Here is an 18,968-nt window from a genome sequence, read left to right on the forward strand (position 1 = left end):
TGTATGCCTGCAAACCCACACCAGAGGTAACATGCTCAGGGCATTGCTAGGGATGAAGAGAAGGAAGGGTGCCTCTGTGTGCATGGTAAATTTACAGAGAATATACTTTGACGCTGGTTTTCTGTAGATTGTCTAGACAGGAAAAGTTCACTTTTGCAAGTACCTGCCAGATTTGATCCTCTTCCACACCGTGATCTTAGCCTAAATACGATTCTAAAGTGAGATTTTATTATGTGAAGAGTGGATACGTTCTGCTGTGAATAATTATTTTTGATCATTAGTATGACTGAAACAACAATACAGTATTTGCATCTTCTTTGTAACAACAGCTAACACTTGCAGATTTATACCAAAGTAACTGCAACAAGGACTATGTCCATTTTTAAGCTTAGTTTAAGCTTAATTTTTAGATCTCTTCAAGTTTTTGAGGTAGTTCAGGGTATGTAATTGAAATTCAAGAAACTTGAGTAAATATCTCCATAAAGCTCACTTACCAACTGAAAGCTTTTTAAAGCAGCCCTGTCAGTTAAAATTCCCTAAAAGTATCATATGTAAGATGATATACATGTGCTGTATAATCCTATCATTAGTAAATGGATTTACAGCCTAAGAACTTCTATGAATCAGAACTCTTGGATCCTTAGGCTGATTCAAGAAAAAGCATTTGAAAATGTAAAGAGATTTAAAAACTTGTATTCCCAGTGACTGTAAGCAAAGACTTAGCTTATTTTCGAACTAAATGCAAAAGCTGACATTAGGCTGGCAATCCCCAAATTCCAGGCTGAAGTTGCCATCTCAATCTTGTATATACGGATAACTCTTAGACTTGGTGTTTTAAAAGTAACTCTTTTAAGTTAGTAATTTGAGGGGGAGAAAATGAGACAAACCCAAACTGAACTAGAGTGTCTCCCTTGGTCAGGAGATGAACCTGGTATACTGTCACTCTGGGTCTGACTCCAAACTCCCCAGGGTGGTTGAATGCTGTTTGATGGGGGGGTGTGTGTGCAGCCTGTGCCACGCTGGCTACATGCAGCTTGACCGGGTCAGTGCGTTCACATTACAGCTCATGTCTGGCTTCCATCCTGGACAGAGAAATTAAGGGAAAAGGGGCTCTGCTTCGTTCTCGGTTAGATGGGATGCAGAGATGGAGCAAAATAACCTTTGTAGAATATTGTGCCTTGTTCTGTCTCTGCTGGCTGGTAGTGTTTTATATGGCCTGGTCCATATCTGGCACTTATTGTTGGGGAATACACATGTTGAAGTATAAATGCAGGCGTGGGTTTTATGAACAGTGGACAAAAGTGAGCAAATTTACGGATCAAAAAAAGCTGCTTCCACAAATATAGAATTTATTTACTCGATATACGTTATTGGCCTTAATTTATATAGTCACCGGAACTAAGCCACCACATGTTTTGATGAACACTTTTTTTCCCCCTTTCATTTCTTCCCCTAAATAAGTTGTTTATCAAAATAGCTATATTTTTTAAATCCCATGTCTTAAACTTTTGTCTCTTAAAGCAATAAGTGAAGCATCAGCTTCCTAATTGTATATTTTGAAATGCTGTAAAATATGTCTAGTCTTGGAGTAATTTATCTCTCTTTGGAATTTTCTGTGGCTATTTTTTCTTTTGATAAAGAGTATGCATCCATAGAAATGTGTTTTAGTTTTTTGCAGTTTTGAATAAAAAGCTTATTTTGGGGATGACTCAACAAGCCCTCTGGCTCTTTTTAGGCTGATGATAACCCTTCAGCTTCCTTACTGAAAAACAAGCCATGCTAGGATTAGTTTGAGTTTTGCTTTAACTATATGTTCCAGTTTAATGACCTACTAACAGTCCTGTGCACAATGCTGTCCTCAAAGAGTTGAGGTCAGGAGTGATTGAAGCTCAGATTAAAGTTTTAAGAGCTCCTTCTGGTGACTAATCAAAGGCCAAGAAATGCTTGTTTTGACTGTGGTGTGCATGTTTAGAAATGTATACAGAAGTATATCCTAAAAACAGATTTGGTATGGTTTATACAGGTTAATATACTGTGATATAGTTTTCTTTGTAGCTTATGCTATATAAGATGTAACAAAAGAGTAGCAATAACCAGAAACACTGTCAGAAATTGTCTTAGGTGTAGTCTTAGGTGATGCAGTTTTTTTTTTTCTTGAAACAGCACTGAATGTTCTTTTGTCCATAACTCCAATTGCACCTGTTTTGATTTGTAACATTTTGGTTCTGGCAAGAGCTTGGTTTGGAAGCAGTCATATGTTGAAAAGACTGTGTTATGTTATACATTGCAGAAGTATTGGAAAGGTTTAAGGTCAACTGAAAGTTTAAGGAAAGTTGAGTTCCTTTTCCTGTGCCTTGTTGCTGGTATTATGCTATTAAGCTTGTGTGAATTCATCCTTGGAATGATTTTCTTTAAAAGAGAAATTATTTTTTTATTGATAAGTGTTGAATCTATTTTGCATCAATTTTAGCTGATCAATAGGAACTTCAGTGTGTTATCTGAGATAGTAGCACAAATGCAAATTCTAGTCCACAAACTGACAACTGAATAAAAGCAATATTAAGACTTGCTTTTGTTGTTGTGAGGGGTTTCTTTTGATATGGATACGAAAGCAGTTTTGAAATTCTGGATGAATGCTGCTTTCAGACCATATTGGTAATACACAACCTTTCAAGAATATTTGATGAGTTTTCTTCTGTTCAATAAAAATTGAGAATGCTTATTGCTGTTTACGTAGTTTTCTAGGATTTAGAAGAAGAATTGGTTTTGTTAGTTTGTCATATCTACTCGCTTACTTTTACCTGTTGTGAACCCTTCTGAAAGGCAAAAGCAAGCATCCAAAACATTTAAAAATAAATTTTCTTTACTCCTAATTAAAAACAAACAAACAAAATATGTTTGTTATAATTGAATTATTCATGATATAGAAGGTACTGCTTATGGCAATGCATGCCTCTTTGGAATAGTGGGCTGTAAAGGTACTCAAGAAAGTATCTAGTAGAGCAGGTAAGGTCATATAGGCAAGGAAAGTTGATTTTATTTAAACGGGATTGGTTTCAGTTGTCATCCTTGCTGCAGTAATAATCTTCCTCCAGCTAAATACTTTCCTTTCAGTTGTCTGTCTTGTCTTTATGCAAACCAGTGCACTTCCTTCTAAATTTGCTATGTATTCCAGTTCTGTTTAAGCCAATCAAATAAAGCAATAGTTACTCTCTTTTTGATGTATCTTTCAAAGGCCTTTTTGTAGACATTCCATCAATGCCAGGAAATTTACTCTGCACTTGACTGTTAGATGACTTGTTGAGTGAGGTGACCAGGGCAATTTAGATTTCTGGTTTGACACATTGCAAGAAACAACTAAATGATAGTTGAAACATTTAAATGCCGACAAGCATACTCGATGGCTTGTTTGTAAGTTGGTATATTAAATAACAAAAGTATATCTTTTGAGTGATTCTGTTTCGGTCTACAGTTGTTGAGAGCTGGGGAAGCTTCTCCCACAGCACAACCTGTGGAGTGTGTGCTGCTAGTACTTCTTTGGCATACCATTCATGAAGTCTGAGAAGGGGCAGTGCCAACCCATCCTTCTCATTCTCCCTAACCGTTCAGCTGCGTTGAAGCAATTCTCTGCTCTAGTGCATTTTGCTACCTGAATCATCACTTCTTCTCCAAGCCTTAGGGTCACTGCTTTTTTTTCTGACCCTATTTCAGAATGATTGCTTGCCTCCTTGTTTCTTTTCCTCTACTTGTTTCCAACAGTCTAATTTACTGGCTTTAGACTTCAGCGTATGGCTTCATTGATTCTTGCTGGCTTTTGGGCACTATGCTGTGTATCAGAAGCTCCTCTCTGTGGACAGGTATAGTTTCTGTTTATACTGCCTTGATGAAGAGTGGGTCCTTGTTTCTAAATCTATTCTGCTTTGTGTTTGAACTGAGTGAGAGAAGATCAGCAGCAGCTCTGAGAGCTTTTTGTAGCAGAAGTCAGATCATCAGTCTCTGAGAGGGAAGTAGGCACACACTGTTATCCTAGGAGCAATCCCTAGAATTTCTGCTCATGAAAGATGGTCCTACACTTTCTATATCCTCTTACTGATAAGAAATGACAGGCTGGCTGCATGTCCCACATGCTGTGCTATATCCTCGTAAGGATAGCATGAATAGGCTCATAAGAGCTCTGGTCTTGCAGGCACGTATTTTGCTGTTGTGCTCTACTAAAGGGAAAGCGAGGCATTCCAAGCAATGTTCCCCTGACCTGTATTCTCCTTTTGTGGAAGGCTGGGGGCAACAGCCCCTCTGACAAATTCCTGTATGTCCTTTTGCCCCATTCCTAGCTCCAGCTATGTCTTTTGAGGAACTGGCTGATACTGATCAGTGCCTTGACAAGCTAGAGCAGAAGGGGTTTGGCGATCTCGGCATAAACTTTTTATGTTATTGTTCATTGAATTAGCAGTGACCTTATCAAGACAGGATTTGAAGAGACTAAGTTTTCTGTTGTAATTTTTCTGCTTAATAGAAAGAAATTCTAAAACAAAGGGTTTTTTGGTTCAGTGCCTGTGTGGTGAATAAACCCATGGAGTGTTACATTGAAAAACTTCAGTTGTATCTTTTTGTAATTATACTAATATGGTGCCTCATTTAAATCCTAAGCCCATATAAGACTCGGCAAATGGAATAGCACGTGCAGTCTCAGTTGAGTTTTCTCATTAGAACTACAGGAATGCACATACACGAGGCAGTTTGCAGGATGCAACCTTTTCATTTTCCTGGGTGCGTCTTTTCTGGTGTAGAGCTTTAAAAATGTATGTGCCACCTTTCAGAGATTCCCATTGATTTTGTGTTGTATGCCGGTAGTTTTTCATTATTTCATGCTTAATTGCAAAAAAAAGTGATGTAAGAGAGAAAATATTGGAAAAATGAAGCTTTTATCATTTAAATAGCATGGCTAATTTTTTTGTCTTGTATTCTTTTGTGTTTCTGTGGACAGTCAAAATAACAGCAATACCTTTTCCCAAACCCCAAACAAAATCACTCTGAATGTATGTAATCCAAACTAAGACTTATTTCAGAATGGCCTAAGACTTGTATGGTTTTGAAATTGTCAGGATATTTCACACCACCAGCTTTGGAGATGCAAAATCATTGCATTAGCAGGTCTTCTGTTAACACTTCAGTAGATGGGAAGTTTTATTAAGCTCAGTAACTGATGGATATAGCATACAGTTCTGTGAGTGCCCCTGTCTCCTAACGTTTCTCATCACTATCTGGAAATTTTTCTTGGTTTCATTTCAGTTGAGAGCCTATGAGCTGAAAGCTAAAATTGCCAAGAAGTTTTGTTTGTAATTTTAAACCTGACTTCAGTATTTGATTAATTCTGGAGGCTTTGCATTGAAATACAGAACAAATTATGGGCAAAAGATACCCCCCCCCCCCCCCCCCCCCCCCCGAAAACCCCAAACCCCCAAACCCACCCAAAGAAACGCCCCCCCTCACCCCAGCTCCTCTAAAAATGTGAAATATTTGATTCTGTGAAACTGGCAGCTGGAATAGTTAGGACTCAAAATGTCATATTCTTTCCTTGCTGATATCTCTTCATCCACTTCTAGAGGGAATATTGGAAGTTGCTAACAGTGTTCTAACTTACCCATGAATTAAAAAGTCAAGCAGAAAATATGAATGAAATGACACCTGCCACAAATGATGTGTTCTAAAATGATGCTTTTTTATTACTAGTAAGAATCTTTCATATCCCCAAACAGGAATGTCTTGTAATACCTGAGACACATGAATGCCATTATTCCAGTTCTTTACAGCAAAAAGAGGGATGGGCTCTGTATTTAAGGCAAATGTGTAATGCCCTGATAATTGCTATAGCCACGGAAGTCAGAAAGTAAGTGATGATCTGTATAATTATCTAAAAGACAGTACTTGAAACCTAGTCAGCAGCCAGTCCTTTGAATTTATTAATCAATTATGTTTTTAAAAGAACTGTTAACTCTTCTTATCTCAACATTTGTACTGTCTGAGGTTGTGTTCAGGGACTGGGGACCTCTTGTGAAGCAGCATGTGTGCTGATGGGAGGTGGAAGAGAGGAAGGAGTTGCTGTTTTTATATGTATATATAAATAAAAATAGAATGAGGATGCTGAATTTAAAAAAAAGTGTTGAAAACCAAACAAATCATAAATAGTATAAAATGAAACAAACTTCTGTTAGTGTAGTCTTAGGGATGCTAAGAGATACTTGATGCTTTGTTTTTGGTTTTCTTTGGAGTGTGTGTGTCAAAGTTTACTACATTTGGATAATTTCAGAATTAATATAGCTCGCAGGAGCTGGTGCTTGCAGCGTTATGGTAGGAGGTAGTTTCCTACCAGGAGAACTCTGTCCTTAACAAACATAAAATTTGATGGTTAGGTATTAATCAATCTAAATGACTGAAAGGTAGAAATAGCTGCCTCTTGTTGGGCACAGGTGTTTATTATAGAAACTTGTCTGAGACAATGAGAAATTTAGGAGTAGGTGACACACTGGATTTAGAGCATTTGGCTGTTACCTCAGGAAGCTTAAGTTAAAACCCTGAACTAGGTCACAAATGAAAATGAGATTTATAGTCATGTACAGTGAAAAATTGGCACAGTGCATTATCTTTTTGCCAAGTACCTCAGTCTGCATTGTCTATATGCTTTGTGCCCCATGTTTTAAGATGCTGTAGTATGTTTGATTAATTATAGAAGTCTTATATATTGAGCCATGTATATGTATTTTATAACTATATACATCTATATGTTCAAAGTATGTACAAATACATACAAATTCACTATTACTTTATCCTTCATTCATGTTAATCTTGTGATTAAATCAAAACCTGTAGACAATCCTACTTTAACATAGAACCTGCTTGGATTGAAATCTGTTTTAGGCAGCAGAGATGAAGTGAAAGATGTTAACAAAATAATATAAAGAATATGTTAGAAAATACACTTAACCATGTTACTTTTGGAAATAGAGGGCTGCCTTGTAGAAAATAAAGCCTAGAGAAAAGAGCTCTAGCAATTAAAGAAACCTAAACTATAGCTTTTTTTTTTTTTTAAACATTAGGAATGGTAACAAAGATAATGTGTTACTTCTGGGTAATTTTAAAGTAACAATCTTATCCAGGTACAGAACTTTTCTAAATGACATAATAACAATATTAATGTGGTAGGAAAAAAGTAATTAATGGGACCACTTCAGTCTGGCAGAGTGTGGGGTTTTTTTGCCTCTGTTATTTGTGGGTTTTTTTTGCCTCTGTTATTTATTTCTTCATTATCTTGGCAACATTTGGCCGTAAAAATAACTCTTGGCCAAAACGAACATTTTAAAATGTTAGACCAATGAGGTGTCTCCTTGCTTCCTGGCAGATTCTTTTGTAATTCTTGTTTGCTTCTAATAGTAGCTATATGCATTGATACATGACAAAACTTTGGGACTGCTGTTAATATTCTTCTGAATCAAGACTGAATAGTCAGAATTTTGAATAGTTCAAAGCTTACTCTTTTTTTCCTGAGAAAATGAGTAACCACGACACGAAACTGTGAGTGCAAGAAGTTCAGCCAACAAATCGGGGAGATTGTCTGCCTCTTACTCAAAACAGGAATTATCTTTATACAGCTTTTTAACCTTTTGGATTTTATATCTAAAGTAGTGTTTGCAGTCATAATTAAATGAGATAGTGATACAGGGAAATATATGATGTCTTGTGTTTGTATCAAGATGCCAAATTCTTAATTTTAAGCATAGTGGCAGGCCTATTTATAGGAAGAATTTTGGATGACATCTATGAACTAGCCTGGGCATTTCTAATAGAATAGATATGTGTCTCATATGATTTTGTCCAACCACGATATTAAAATAGGAAATACCAAATGTGTGTATTATTCACGATAAGAGACGTGAAGCTATGTTTCTCAAAGTTTTTTCCAGGTCAGTGGAGGATATTGTGCTATTTGCAGTATCTTTTGAAAAGGCACTGATTTCCAAGTTGAGATGAAGAGGACCACTGCCACCTGGAAAATATTGGCAAGATTTGAAATGCTAATTGGTGTAGCAATTCTGTAGAAAGTATGCAGTTCACTGTTGAACTCCGTGGATTGACTCAACTCCACTCAATTTTATAGAAACTTTCCGTAAATATTACATGTAAATCCATTTGTGTAAAACTAGATAGCATAAAAACTTTTTAAGTTGTCGATAACTTCTAAATGATTGGGTGTGATGCAGCATTTAGTAGTTTGGGTTTCTTAAAGTGTAGCATAACAGCGCTCCTCCCTCTCCCCCAAAGGGAAAGGTTTGCATTTAGAAAGTATTTTCTGACTTCAGGTTAAACCTCAGGAAAACAGGTCAACCATTTTTCAGTAAAATATGTGTACTTGGGTACCTGCGTTAAACAATTAAGTGGTAATCTCTAAGAATCTGGTTTCGTTCATCTCAGATACAGAATCAGGTGCTTTTGAAGTTGTAATTAAAAAAAAAAATAAATTGTTCCTGATGGATATCTACTGTATTTATTAGAGGAGGAATAGTGGCACAACGAGAGTTATAGGTAAGGAGCAGTTTTTCTGAAGATAATCCAAGTAATTCATTAAATATCTTTGTGTGTGGTTTTCTTGTTACATTAGGTGAATATCACTTCAAAAAAGGCTAAGAATCCAATGAAGGGTAATAATGAATTTAATGACAGACTTCTGAGCACTGATCTATTTTTCCTTGCTGCCTCTCTCTTCAGTCAGCTTCCTAAAGTGTTTACCATGCTGGCTGCACTCTACTATTCTCTCTCATACTATATTAGTGTCTTGGCAGACCAGATTTTGTTAGGTTTTGCTGTCTGTCTGGTTTTTTTTTTTTTTTTTTTTTTTTTTTTTTTTTTTTTTTTTAGATTTGAGTCCTCTCAAAAAATTACTTCTCTTTTTGGATAAGTTATGTTATTCCAAAATCTGGGTTCATTTACATAATTATGAAAATAAACAAATACTCAATACCAGTAGAGAAAATGGTGTGTTAATTTGCTTAGATTCAAGGCAATCAGCATTTGGATTGTTTTTTTTAGATAGTTATGGCCTATACTTGCATATTTTAAAGAATATAGGTATGTATTCTGAAGAACAATCTGAAGACAGAAGCCATCCTGACTTTTTCAAGACCAATGCTGTGAAGCTGTGCTTGAAGTAGTGTTATTTGCTACATTTATGGATCAAGCTGTTAAATGAAAATAGTCCAATCATTTGTGCAGTGAGAGAGAATACTGTGCCTGTTCTTCACCTTGTCTTTTGGCCTCTGTTCATCCAAAATTCTGTTATTCATTTTGTCAAAAAGCCTTAAAATAGAGCATTTTGACATATGCTGTTCCTGGAAGCTAACGGGAAAATTTCTCTTTCTCTACGTGCAGAAAAGTAGAAAGTTCTTTTCTATATGCACGTCAATATTTTTCCTCAGATTTAATATTAGAACTGTGAGGAAGAGGAAAACCTTGTGTATTTGTGTCTCGAATTCACAATGCTGATGTCTGGCAACTGCCTGGTTTTAACTAATGCAAAAAATGGTACCATGTTGTAGTTGGTTCAATGGCTTACATTATAGTATACAAAATTAATGCAACTGTCATGATGGGGACCTTCACCATATGTGCACTTGAGTTCTAATTTTTGTTAGTACTGACTTTATGTTAGTGCTTGTAAGGTGAATGAATAATAATTCAAAAACTGTTGATATAGTTGAGTAATAGAAAAAAGGCTGTTAGGAAAATGTATTTTTTCAAAGAACTTTATGATAAATATACACAAACGGAATTTCATCTTTTCTTGTGGAGTCAATTGATTTTTAAGTAGAATTTCTCACTATGCAGTGTGGCCAGGAGCTGCCATCTTTTAAGTGAATAGTAACCAACTTTTAAGTGAATGCTTATATCACAGAAATAAAAATAGATTTTCCTGCCAAGAAAGCGATTATAAATGAAAGTTCTCATGCAGCAAGTTCCAGATCATGCAAGCTGCATTGATCCCATATAACGCTGCCTGAAAAAAGTCGTACTCATGGAATTGGATTCAAATTTCTACACATCAGTAGGCATAATTAGCCCCAGTAAGATGAAGTAGAGTAATACTGCTTACTTCCTTCTGTGGAGCAAGTTAGCAGTCACAGGGAATTACAGGTTGTATGCAAATCGGCATGCATAAAGGCAGTTATTCTGCTACTTACATTCAGGAGAACTGCCTATATTAAAAACATTAAATAATTCTTCTTCTTTGGTTGCTATGCTGGTCAGACTACAACTGGAGTAGCAGGTACCATTTTGAGATGCAGATGAATTGGACAAGTTCTAGAGGAAGGAAGTCTAGAAAACGATGCATGAGGAATACTACATTAAATTGCTTAATTCAGAGCAGAAAAGCCTGGAGGTAGATGTTTGTAAAAGGTAAGCAGAAAGAGGAAGAAAATTACCTGTTTTCCAGGTCTGCTCTGAGTAGGACAGGAAGTAATATGTTTAAGTTGAAGTAAAAAAAAAATTTTTAGACATTTAAAAAACTTTCTAATAATAAGGACAAGTCAGTACTAAAATAGATTGCCTAGGAAGATTGTAGACTTCTGTCACTGGAATTACTAAGAATAAATAAGACAAATAACTGTGAAAAAAGATTTCAGTAGAGTTGATCCTGCCTTGGGATAGGGGTTAGGGTGTGTTGTAATTGAATGGCAATTTAAGGGTTTTTGGGGAAAAAACCCCATCAAGTACCACCTAACATTGTGTGGAGGTAGAAGAAAATCCTTAGGTAGTCTCATACAGTATTTCCACAGTAATTTTAATTTACAATAGAATAAATATTGGGATTGCCTTTAATGTTACTATATTACTTTTATTTTCTGCAGTATTCTTTCAGTAGTTTTTGGGACTGTTATAAAAATGTGCCATAGACTAATAGCCTTTTTCAGAAACAGTAAATGAGAAACACAACACCTGTTGGAATTAAACCTTAAATTAATGTTTTGCACCAATCAAAGATTATATCCCTGCTAGCCTTACTAAAAACAACCAACCAACCAACCAACAAAAAAACCCCAAACCAAAAAGTTCCCCAAACACCAAAACCTCAACACTCAAGAAAAAAGTACATTTGTGCCACACAAGTGTTAAGCTTTTTGAAATAGAGAATATATTCTTATGGGAGGGAAAATGTTGTATTGTAGTCTTCATTTTAATTTTCTGGGATTTTTGGATTGTTTTGGAGCCTGGCTTTGTTTAAAATAAAGGGAGGAACTGAATACTTTAATTAAGCAGCAGGGACATTTTACAAAAGAAACTGTTACTTTGTCAGTGGATAAAGTGGGGCCTATTTAAGAGTGTGCATTTGATTAGTTGGCATGTGAAAAGTTGTCCTGAATATCCTTACTGTTTCTAAATATACATTCTTCTATTAATGCAAAGCAGTATGTAACATGTATAGGAGTTTGATTGGCATATGCAAATATTTCCTTAATGTATTAAATGTTTGTTCCTCTTGATTAGTCATTTAAGAAAAAATAGAACTACAGGATGTTCAGTATATTCTGTTTAATATACATTGTCGAAAAAAATTAACCAACAGCAAGGTTCTACAATAAATGTAAAAATGCAGGAAAAGCAAATGCAAATTTTCAGGATTTTTGTCAGGTGCCAATCGATTTATGCCCAGAAAATGAAAATCCGGCTTTGGATTTTTTCAGAACATGTTGTTTTTCTTCCTTTGAAAAAAATATTAAAAAAATCTTTTTAGACTATAATTTAAAATTTTGGTATGAGAAATGGCCTCTTGATCTCTTCTGTATTTCTTTCTGATATCATAGTGCTCACTAGTTCTGGCTTGTTCTGTAAGGTGTCCCAAATTTTTTTTAATTCTTTCTTAATGTATTCAGCTGATCTCATCTGGGATACGTGAAGAGCCTCTTTCCTTGCTATAAGGATTAGGTACAAGATCTTGAGCTAGAATGATTGCCTCTACTTGTATTTATGAAGGATTTGATCTTATAACTTTGAAGCACAGTTATTGATTTTTATTTTTTTACTATAACAAATTTTCATAAAAGATGAAAAGGAGATGGAGCAAAGTTTTGCAACAATGGAGAGAATAGTCCTTGACTGACACGCAAATACTGATATTGAGATGAATCCATACAGCAAAATATGCTCTGTAGCTTATATTCAGGTGTATCTGAAGTAGGAATTGCAAAATAATCCAACATTTCATAAAATTCTGAATAGAAATGTGACACTAATATAGAGATAAATGAACCTCTTCATAACCCCTTCTTTTATGTAACAGTGAATATTGGTAATATTATGAATGTGCCTTATGCTTTGTTTCTCCTAATGTTCCTGTATTATAAATCAGACCTCTGTCTGTCCGTCTGCCAGCAGTTTTGTGGATTTTCATGTTCTGCTGATGACAGAAAATACCCAATGACTTCCCTGGTTTAAATTAGTGCCCCTTTCTGAAAGATTTGATGATACTTTTATTCTGCAAGAAGATACAGGAGATGACATGACTGCATTTTTCACAGATCCATAAATATTACAGCCAAGAAGGGCCATTTTAATAACCTGCTCTGTCTTATGTATTGCAGGCCATAGATTTCATCTGACTACTCCTTCGTTTTGGACCGATAATTTCTGACTGAACTAGAACATACTTTTCTCTTTTCTTGAAATGCATCAGTCTTGATTTAAAGCCTCTGCAGTGGTAAATATAAATATTACCACTGTAAATACTAAGTCGGTTACATTTGCCATTATTTTATAACAGTGGTAAAATTCCAGGGGAATATAGATATCCCCTTGTTGCATGTTTCAGTTGCCCTGTGTTGGCTTCAGCCTTTAGCCCTCACATTTCTGGTATATGTCTGCTAGATGAAACAACCTATGTATCTTTCATGTAAACTATTACTGACTGATTAGCTTGGTGAGTGACTAATCCATCACTGATGCTTCTGAATGTCTTTAACTCTGCTGTGCAGCATCCTGGCTTCTTTCTATAATTTGGTAGATCTGTTTTACAGTATACAGAGAAGGGAAATGTTCTCTTGGCATGCACCTCTAATTCTTTATAGGTTTCGATTATAACCATGCCAACTAAAAAAATACTGTTGTGTTTGTGAAAGCAGGCATGCAATTTAAAATGACAATATACAACATCAGCTGCTCCCCTGTGCATTCTGTTTAGAAAGCTGGAGTCTAGGTGTGATAAACCTGTGGTGCTTAAGCAGGTCACACAAATTGTTCTGGCTGTCCCCTCATCCTTGAAGCTTTCTCAGCGATGAGAAAGCAACGAGCAGGGAGTTGGTTGCGGCATGTAGGCTTCGTTCTGGCTGTTCCACTTTGACTAAAGAGTGTGTGGTCATGTTGGCTCATCTGGATTTTGGTTATTTGACAGGATCACTGTTAGTCACAGACTAAAACTATGCCCATGAATACCTGGCTTTATACGATAGAGAATATTGCCCTTGACTTGGTAAGAGGTTATGTGAAAGTAGTAGTGATATATGTATATGTGTTGCTCATGGGATTTGGTATTGGATAACGTTTGGAAAGAAAAATGGTACAGAGAAGTTCTCGGTATGACTCAAGAAACTTAAAGTAATACCCCTCTGTCTTGCTATGTATTTATTTTAAATAGAACAGCCCCTTTATCTTACCATTTTTCACAACCATTATTACAAAGCAATGTCATGCTCTGAGTTATTGTTTACTTTTTTCAGCAAAGTGCAATAGCTGCTTCAAAGGCTATCTGCTCTTCCGCAAGAAACTATTTATCAAAAAATTATCAGCCTAGGTGACAAGGGAAATTGTTTGCGCTTTACTAGTGCCAAAGGGCTGATTTAATAAAAACAACTCTTGTAAGTAATCTCCATTGCATTATACAGCTACTAAGAAGGCAATGGTCATGACAGCACATGAATACTTGTGATATTTCACACTTCTTGCAGAAAAGTAAATGTTCAGTGGCTTGATATGTAAGACTTTACATCCGTATATAAACAATATGACAACAATTTGTTTTGATTGGAATTTTATGCATTACTGCCTTTAAAAAAAAAAAAAGATTTCAATCTAGCACACATTCAAATGTGGGATCTGGTCCTGTAGTCAGCTTTCCTCAGGTTCTGCTAGGGGCCAAGCATCAATATTAGCTTGATTTCAAATCATACATATAAACATGAAAGTATACCTTTAGGTGAAGTTGATATTTCTCAACTAAAAGAAACATTACAAACTTAAACTGCACGTGTCTTTTGCTTGCTTCGAGCAAAAGTATTCTGTGGCCAGGCATCGATTCACAAGAGAGCACCTGGCAGGGGCATGGTTAGCCTTTCCCCGTGGCCATTGCTGCAGCTTCTCCAGCGTGCAGCAAGGGAGGAGTGGGAGTTACCAGCCATGCCTCGTCATTCATTGCTTTGCTTATGAGCTACACCAGCATTTGTATAGGGCTTACCAGGAACCATTGCTCTTGGGGAGGGGTACACTGCAGCATTCAGACCAGCTCAATGTATTAGGTTTTATTAGGGAAATTTTCTCTCAGCTGACTGAAGTATATGGTTGTTGTTGGGTTTTATTTTCTTTTTTCCTCCCAGTCTGTTGCTCATGTTACCAGCTGTTTATCTGCTTTTCTTCTTTTTATTCAGAAGCAAAAAATATGTTCTTGATACTGCTTTTACGCCTTGAAAATGTTTTGAAGTACAATTATTTGGACAGCTCCCCATATTAGAGAGCTTGGTCCCATTTCATCAAAAAGAAAATGCGGGTAAAAAAAAATCTTCATTCAAACCATTAGTGATTTGAAGAGTGGTTTACAGTGTGTCTAACAAACTGAAGCTAGTTCTTACAGGTGAAGGAACTTGTTTAAAAACCTAAGAGTTTGCATGGACCTTGTCTTATATTGTCTTATAAATTCTTCTTTCTTGCTCTCTTGTTTTTATTTCCTTTCCACATGTTTATAGTTTTATGTTTCGAATTACAGACCTCTGTTAATAAGTATGCAATTACTGTTTGATACGAGTTCAAATGTAAATAACTTGCAGTAGCGAATATTTTTAAAATTGGTATGTACAGCTTCAAAGATAGTAGGATAGCAGATACTGAATTCCTGTTCAGCTGGACTCCTGGTGGGAAAATTTAGCTGTGACTTGTTCAGGTTGCTCAGCTTTGCCTCTGGACTTAGATCTACTCTATTGATTTATTAAAAAAACTGAAACAAAACAGAAACCCCCAACTGCTTCTTTTTTCTTATTCAGTGATACTTATTCTTAATGATTATCTTTCCACACTATAGTGAAAGGAATGAGCATTTCTTTTGTTATCATTGTTGTAACATTTTAAAGAGTAGGATGGTTGGTTCTCCCAGTGGAGTAAGGCCACCAGAGATTTGTGTTAAGGCCTCAACTACACAACATAATCATAAAGGATGTAGAAAATGGGGTAAACAGTGAAGTTAGTGTGCTGAAGATACTAAGCTCTTTCAGAAAGCTTTTATGGTAATGGATTATTGAATTTAATCTGCTATTTTATCACTCTGTATAGATTAATGTGAAGTAATATATGTGAATGGAGGAAAAAGGTTCTATTTCTACATTAAATGAATTTCTATATGTAATGAATCTTGAACTATTATCACTCAGAAAAAAAGTTACAGCAGCTAGGTGTGTTTAAAATGTCAGCATAGTAGTTGTTGAAAGAGCAAATAAAATGTTAGGATGGGAATAGAGAACAAAGTGGAAATCATTATTATGCTACTGTAGAGATTCATGGTTAACTTGCATCTTGAATATGTCCCTGACCTGCAAGTTGCTGAAGGTGATGTAATGCTGTGGGAAGCATTTGTAGGGATTTAAATCCCTTCCTGGATATCTGCTGTAGGTCATTGTCAGAGACGGGGTACCAGGCTATGTTGGTGTTTTGGTCTGACCTTTTATGGCTTTTAGTATGCATTTTATTTAGTTTCTGTGTAGTTCAGTGTTGTTCAGCTTTCTCATGTCTCATCACTGACCAGGAATAAGAGAGGGACAGGCTGGCAGATATGCTTATTTAAATTTATAATTTATGCCTTAATTTCTCTTGATCTGGAACAGGTTTCCCACTGCTGCTCTGGTCTAATTTCAGAAGTAAAATGTAATGTAATGGCAAAAGAAACAAGCAAACCAAATCAAAATCCTCTTAAATGAAAAGCCCTTTACACTGGCTTGCATCCATTTCATGTGAAGGATAATTTAAATTGTATGTAGTATTTGTTTGTTACTGAACTAGAAAAATTAGAAGTCTTGTGATTGCCTGGGGGAAGAAGGCAAATCAATGATACAGAATAATCTGAATTCTAGTTTTTATGAGCAAAAATAGTGTGACAAGAAATATGGAGAGAGACTTAACTCTTTCCCCCACACCCAATTTTCTCTCTGTCCAGAAAGAATCTACTGGCATGTTGATGATGTGCATTCTGTTGTCTCTGGTTTATTACAGCACTGTTTTTTCTCTTGTAGGTTAACAGAACCTTCTGGATATTTAACAGATGGACCAATAAATTATAAATATAAAACTAAATGTACATGGTTAATTGAAGGATAGTAAGTATTTATTTTCATAGCTTAAATTTTCTGACAGTTTGGTACTGTGTATTCTAGACATCTAAAGAACTCAAGTCAAAACTCAAGCCAAAACTGCATTTGGATACAATATAAACAGTTTTGTTTTTTTGTTTGTTAGTATTGTTTTTTGTTGAAATAAAGATTCAAAAAGGAAAAAAAAAAAGTTGCAGTAGGATTTTTCAGGATTGCTCAGAGTTGGCCAAATTCCATTCCCATTCAAATTGCTGGCAAAATTTAGGCTGACATTGGAATTTGGCCAGTGCTGCAAGCTCTCAAAACCCTATGATAAATTTGTCGCCTGTTTGAGTACCTTTACATAAGTTCCAAATGCAGTTAGAGAATCCTGTTATTTAACTCATTATCTTACTCTCCAGTGATAAATCAGGAATGGCTTCAAGTACAGAATGCTTCCAGTTTAATTATAATTATTCAGTTACATGTTGCTCAAAAGTTAGTGCTTCTATAAAGTATTTTCTCTTGCATTCTAGTTTTCCTCATGTACTTAATTTTAAAATCATATTGTGCCCACAGTTTATATAGTTTGGATGTCTCATGTCTGTTGCTAATTTTCAGTTTATGCAGCACAGAAACACACAGATTTCACAAAGAAATGATGAGACATGCACTAATATGGCTAATTTTTAAAGGCACAAATTTGTTAAATTTCAGTGGGACCTTTTTCGCCCAGGCTATGGATCAGGATTTTGCTGAAGAGTTTAGCTAGGTCCAAGTTCTACTAATATTCTAAAAGAAAATTGCCTCCATCTGTATTTCCATATTGTCATCATCTCAATTACCTTAGATGTCTCCTCTGTTGCTGCAGTTCAGTAATAACCTATCTAATCTAATTTTGGTCTGCTTATATGCAGATAGTAACTTAAACACAACAGCAATAAAGTTACGGGTAGTTTGCAAAATCGTTTAAGTAGAAGCTTCAATATCTAGGTGACTAGGCTATAGCTGAATATCTTTCTGACATAACTAGACTTTCTCTTTTTACCCAAGCTAGCTCAGGAATATTTGCACTGCACTACACTATACTAAAGTGGAAACATGCCTGAGGACTGTATGCAAACTCTGCTTTGAAGTTGGTCTTCGCTCTCTTCCTCCTCTTTGCAGGAGATGGTAGAGTGGGTAGCTGGAGGAAACAATATGCTGCACAGTATGTGGAAGAGTGATGGAACCAAGAAACATAGTGCAAAATGTCAACAGACAAGAAAGTTACATATGTATAAAATACTCTCTTTTAAAAAATGAACAAAGAGCTCTCTCCAAATGATCTTTCTCGCTCTCTCAAAAAAGCCTATGTTTTCCAAACTGAGAAACTGCCTCCGAGCCTGTCAGTAGGAGGGGGAAAAAAAAAAAAAAGAAATAAAAGAAAATAATCAGTATGTTGCATGGAATATATTTAGGAGTCTGCTAATTTTGTCATATGAGAAAATACCCCTTTCAGAAATCTTACATTCTCAATCTGAATCTCTACTGAAAACTGGTGAAATATGACTCTCAGGTGTCATATGGGGGAGGGGAGGAGGAAGAAAAAATAAATAATCTTGCAGTAATATTGCTTGTTGTTTTGAACTTGTGTGTTAGGATTTTTATTTTTCAATAACTAGTATAATACTGGAATGAGGATATGTAGGTGATTTTGTCTTGAAAGACTCTTTAAAGCTTATAGTCCTGACATTGTAAAGGTGAAGCTAGTGTATTTAAATGTGATATTTTAATTGCTCTAAATTTGTGTTTCTGAATACTGATGAAACCTGGTGAACTTAAGTCTCTTGTTAACTTTAGGGGTTATTATACTTGGACTGAAGATGTTATTTTTAAAGTTTTCTAAGATAAAGTAAAATATTTGCTTGCCCTGAAGTTTGTTATTTAACTCTTTGAAATGTTTAGTTAGTACTCAAAATGTTGTAATAGAGTTATGCTGTCTTGATCAATTTTGCTGTAAGTTCTTTATCTTATGAGCTCAATACTTCTGTAAATAATATTTTACATCAATGTTGGTTTGGTTTTTTTTTTTTCCAGCCCAAATGCAATACTAAGATTAAGATTTAATCACTTTGCCACGGAATGTAGTTGGGACCATATGTATGTATATGATGGAGATTCAATATATGCACCTTTAATAGCTGTATTTAGGTGAGTGTATTTATTAGCCTTTTAGTCCAAGTAGTCATAGATGGACATTTTTAGTTTGCGGGCGGAAAACCTGAAAACATTAGAGGCCTTAATTTGTTAAATAACTTGCTTTCTTTTGTTAATATTGTGGGAGCATGTATGTAAAGTTATATTAGAATAAATTGCAAAACACTACTTTTTTGGTTA

The 18,968-nt window shown here is 35.6% G+C and overlaps 1 protein-coding gene across 4 annotated transcripts in view; it reads left to right on the forward strand.

Moving 5' to 3' along the window:
* ATRNL1 (attractin like 1) overlaps positions 1 to 18,968 on the forward strand; it is a 544,479-nt gene that overhangs the window by 26,061 nt on the left and 499,450 nt on the right. For all 4 annotated transcript variants that reach the window (XM_049809569.1, XM_049809570.1, XM_049809571.1 and 1 more), the window contains exons 2-3: positions 16,533 to 16,616; positions 18,669 to 18,782. In XM_049809569.1, coding sequence (XP_049665526.1) covers positions 16,533 to 16,616; positions 18,669 to 18,782 — 198 coding nt within the window. The remainder of the gene's footprint in view (positions 1 to 16,532; positions 16,617 to 18,668; positions 18,783 to 18,968) is intronic.

The sequence above is a fragment of the Accipiter gentilis genome, chromosome 9 (assembly GCF_929443795.1).
Source record: "Accipiter gentilis chromosome 9, bAccGen1.1, whole genome shotgun sequence".
In the NCBI taxonomy this organism is placed as follows: Eukaryota; Metazoa; Chordata; class Aves; order Accipitriformes; family Accipitridae; genus Astur; species Astur gentilis.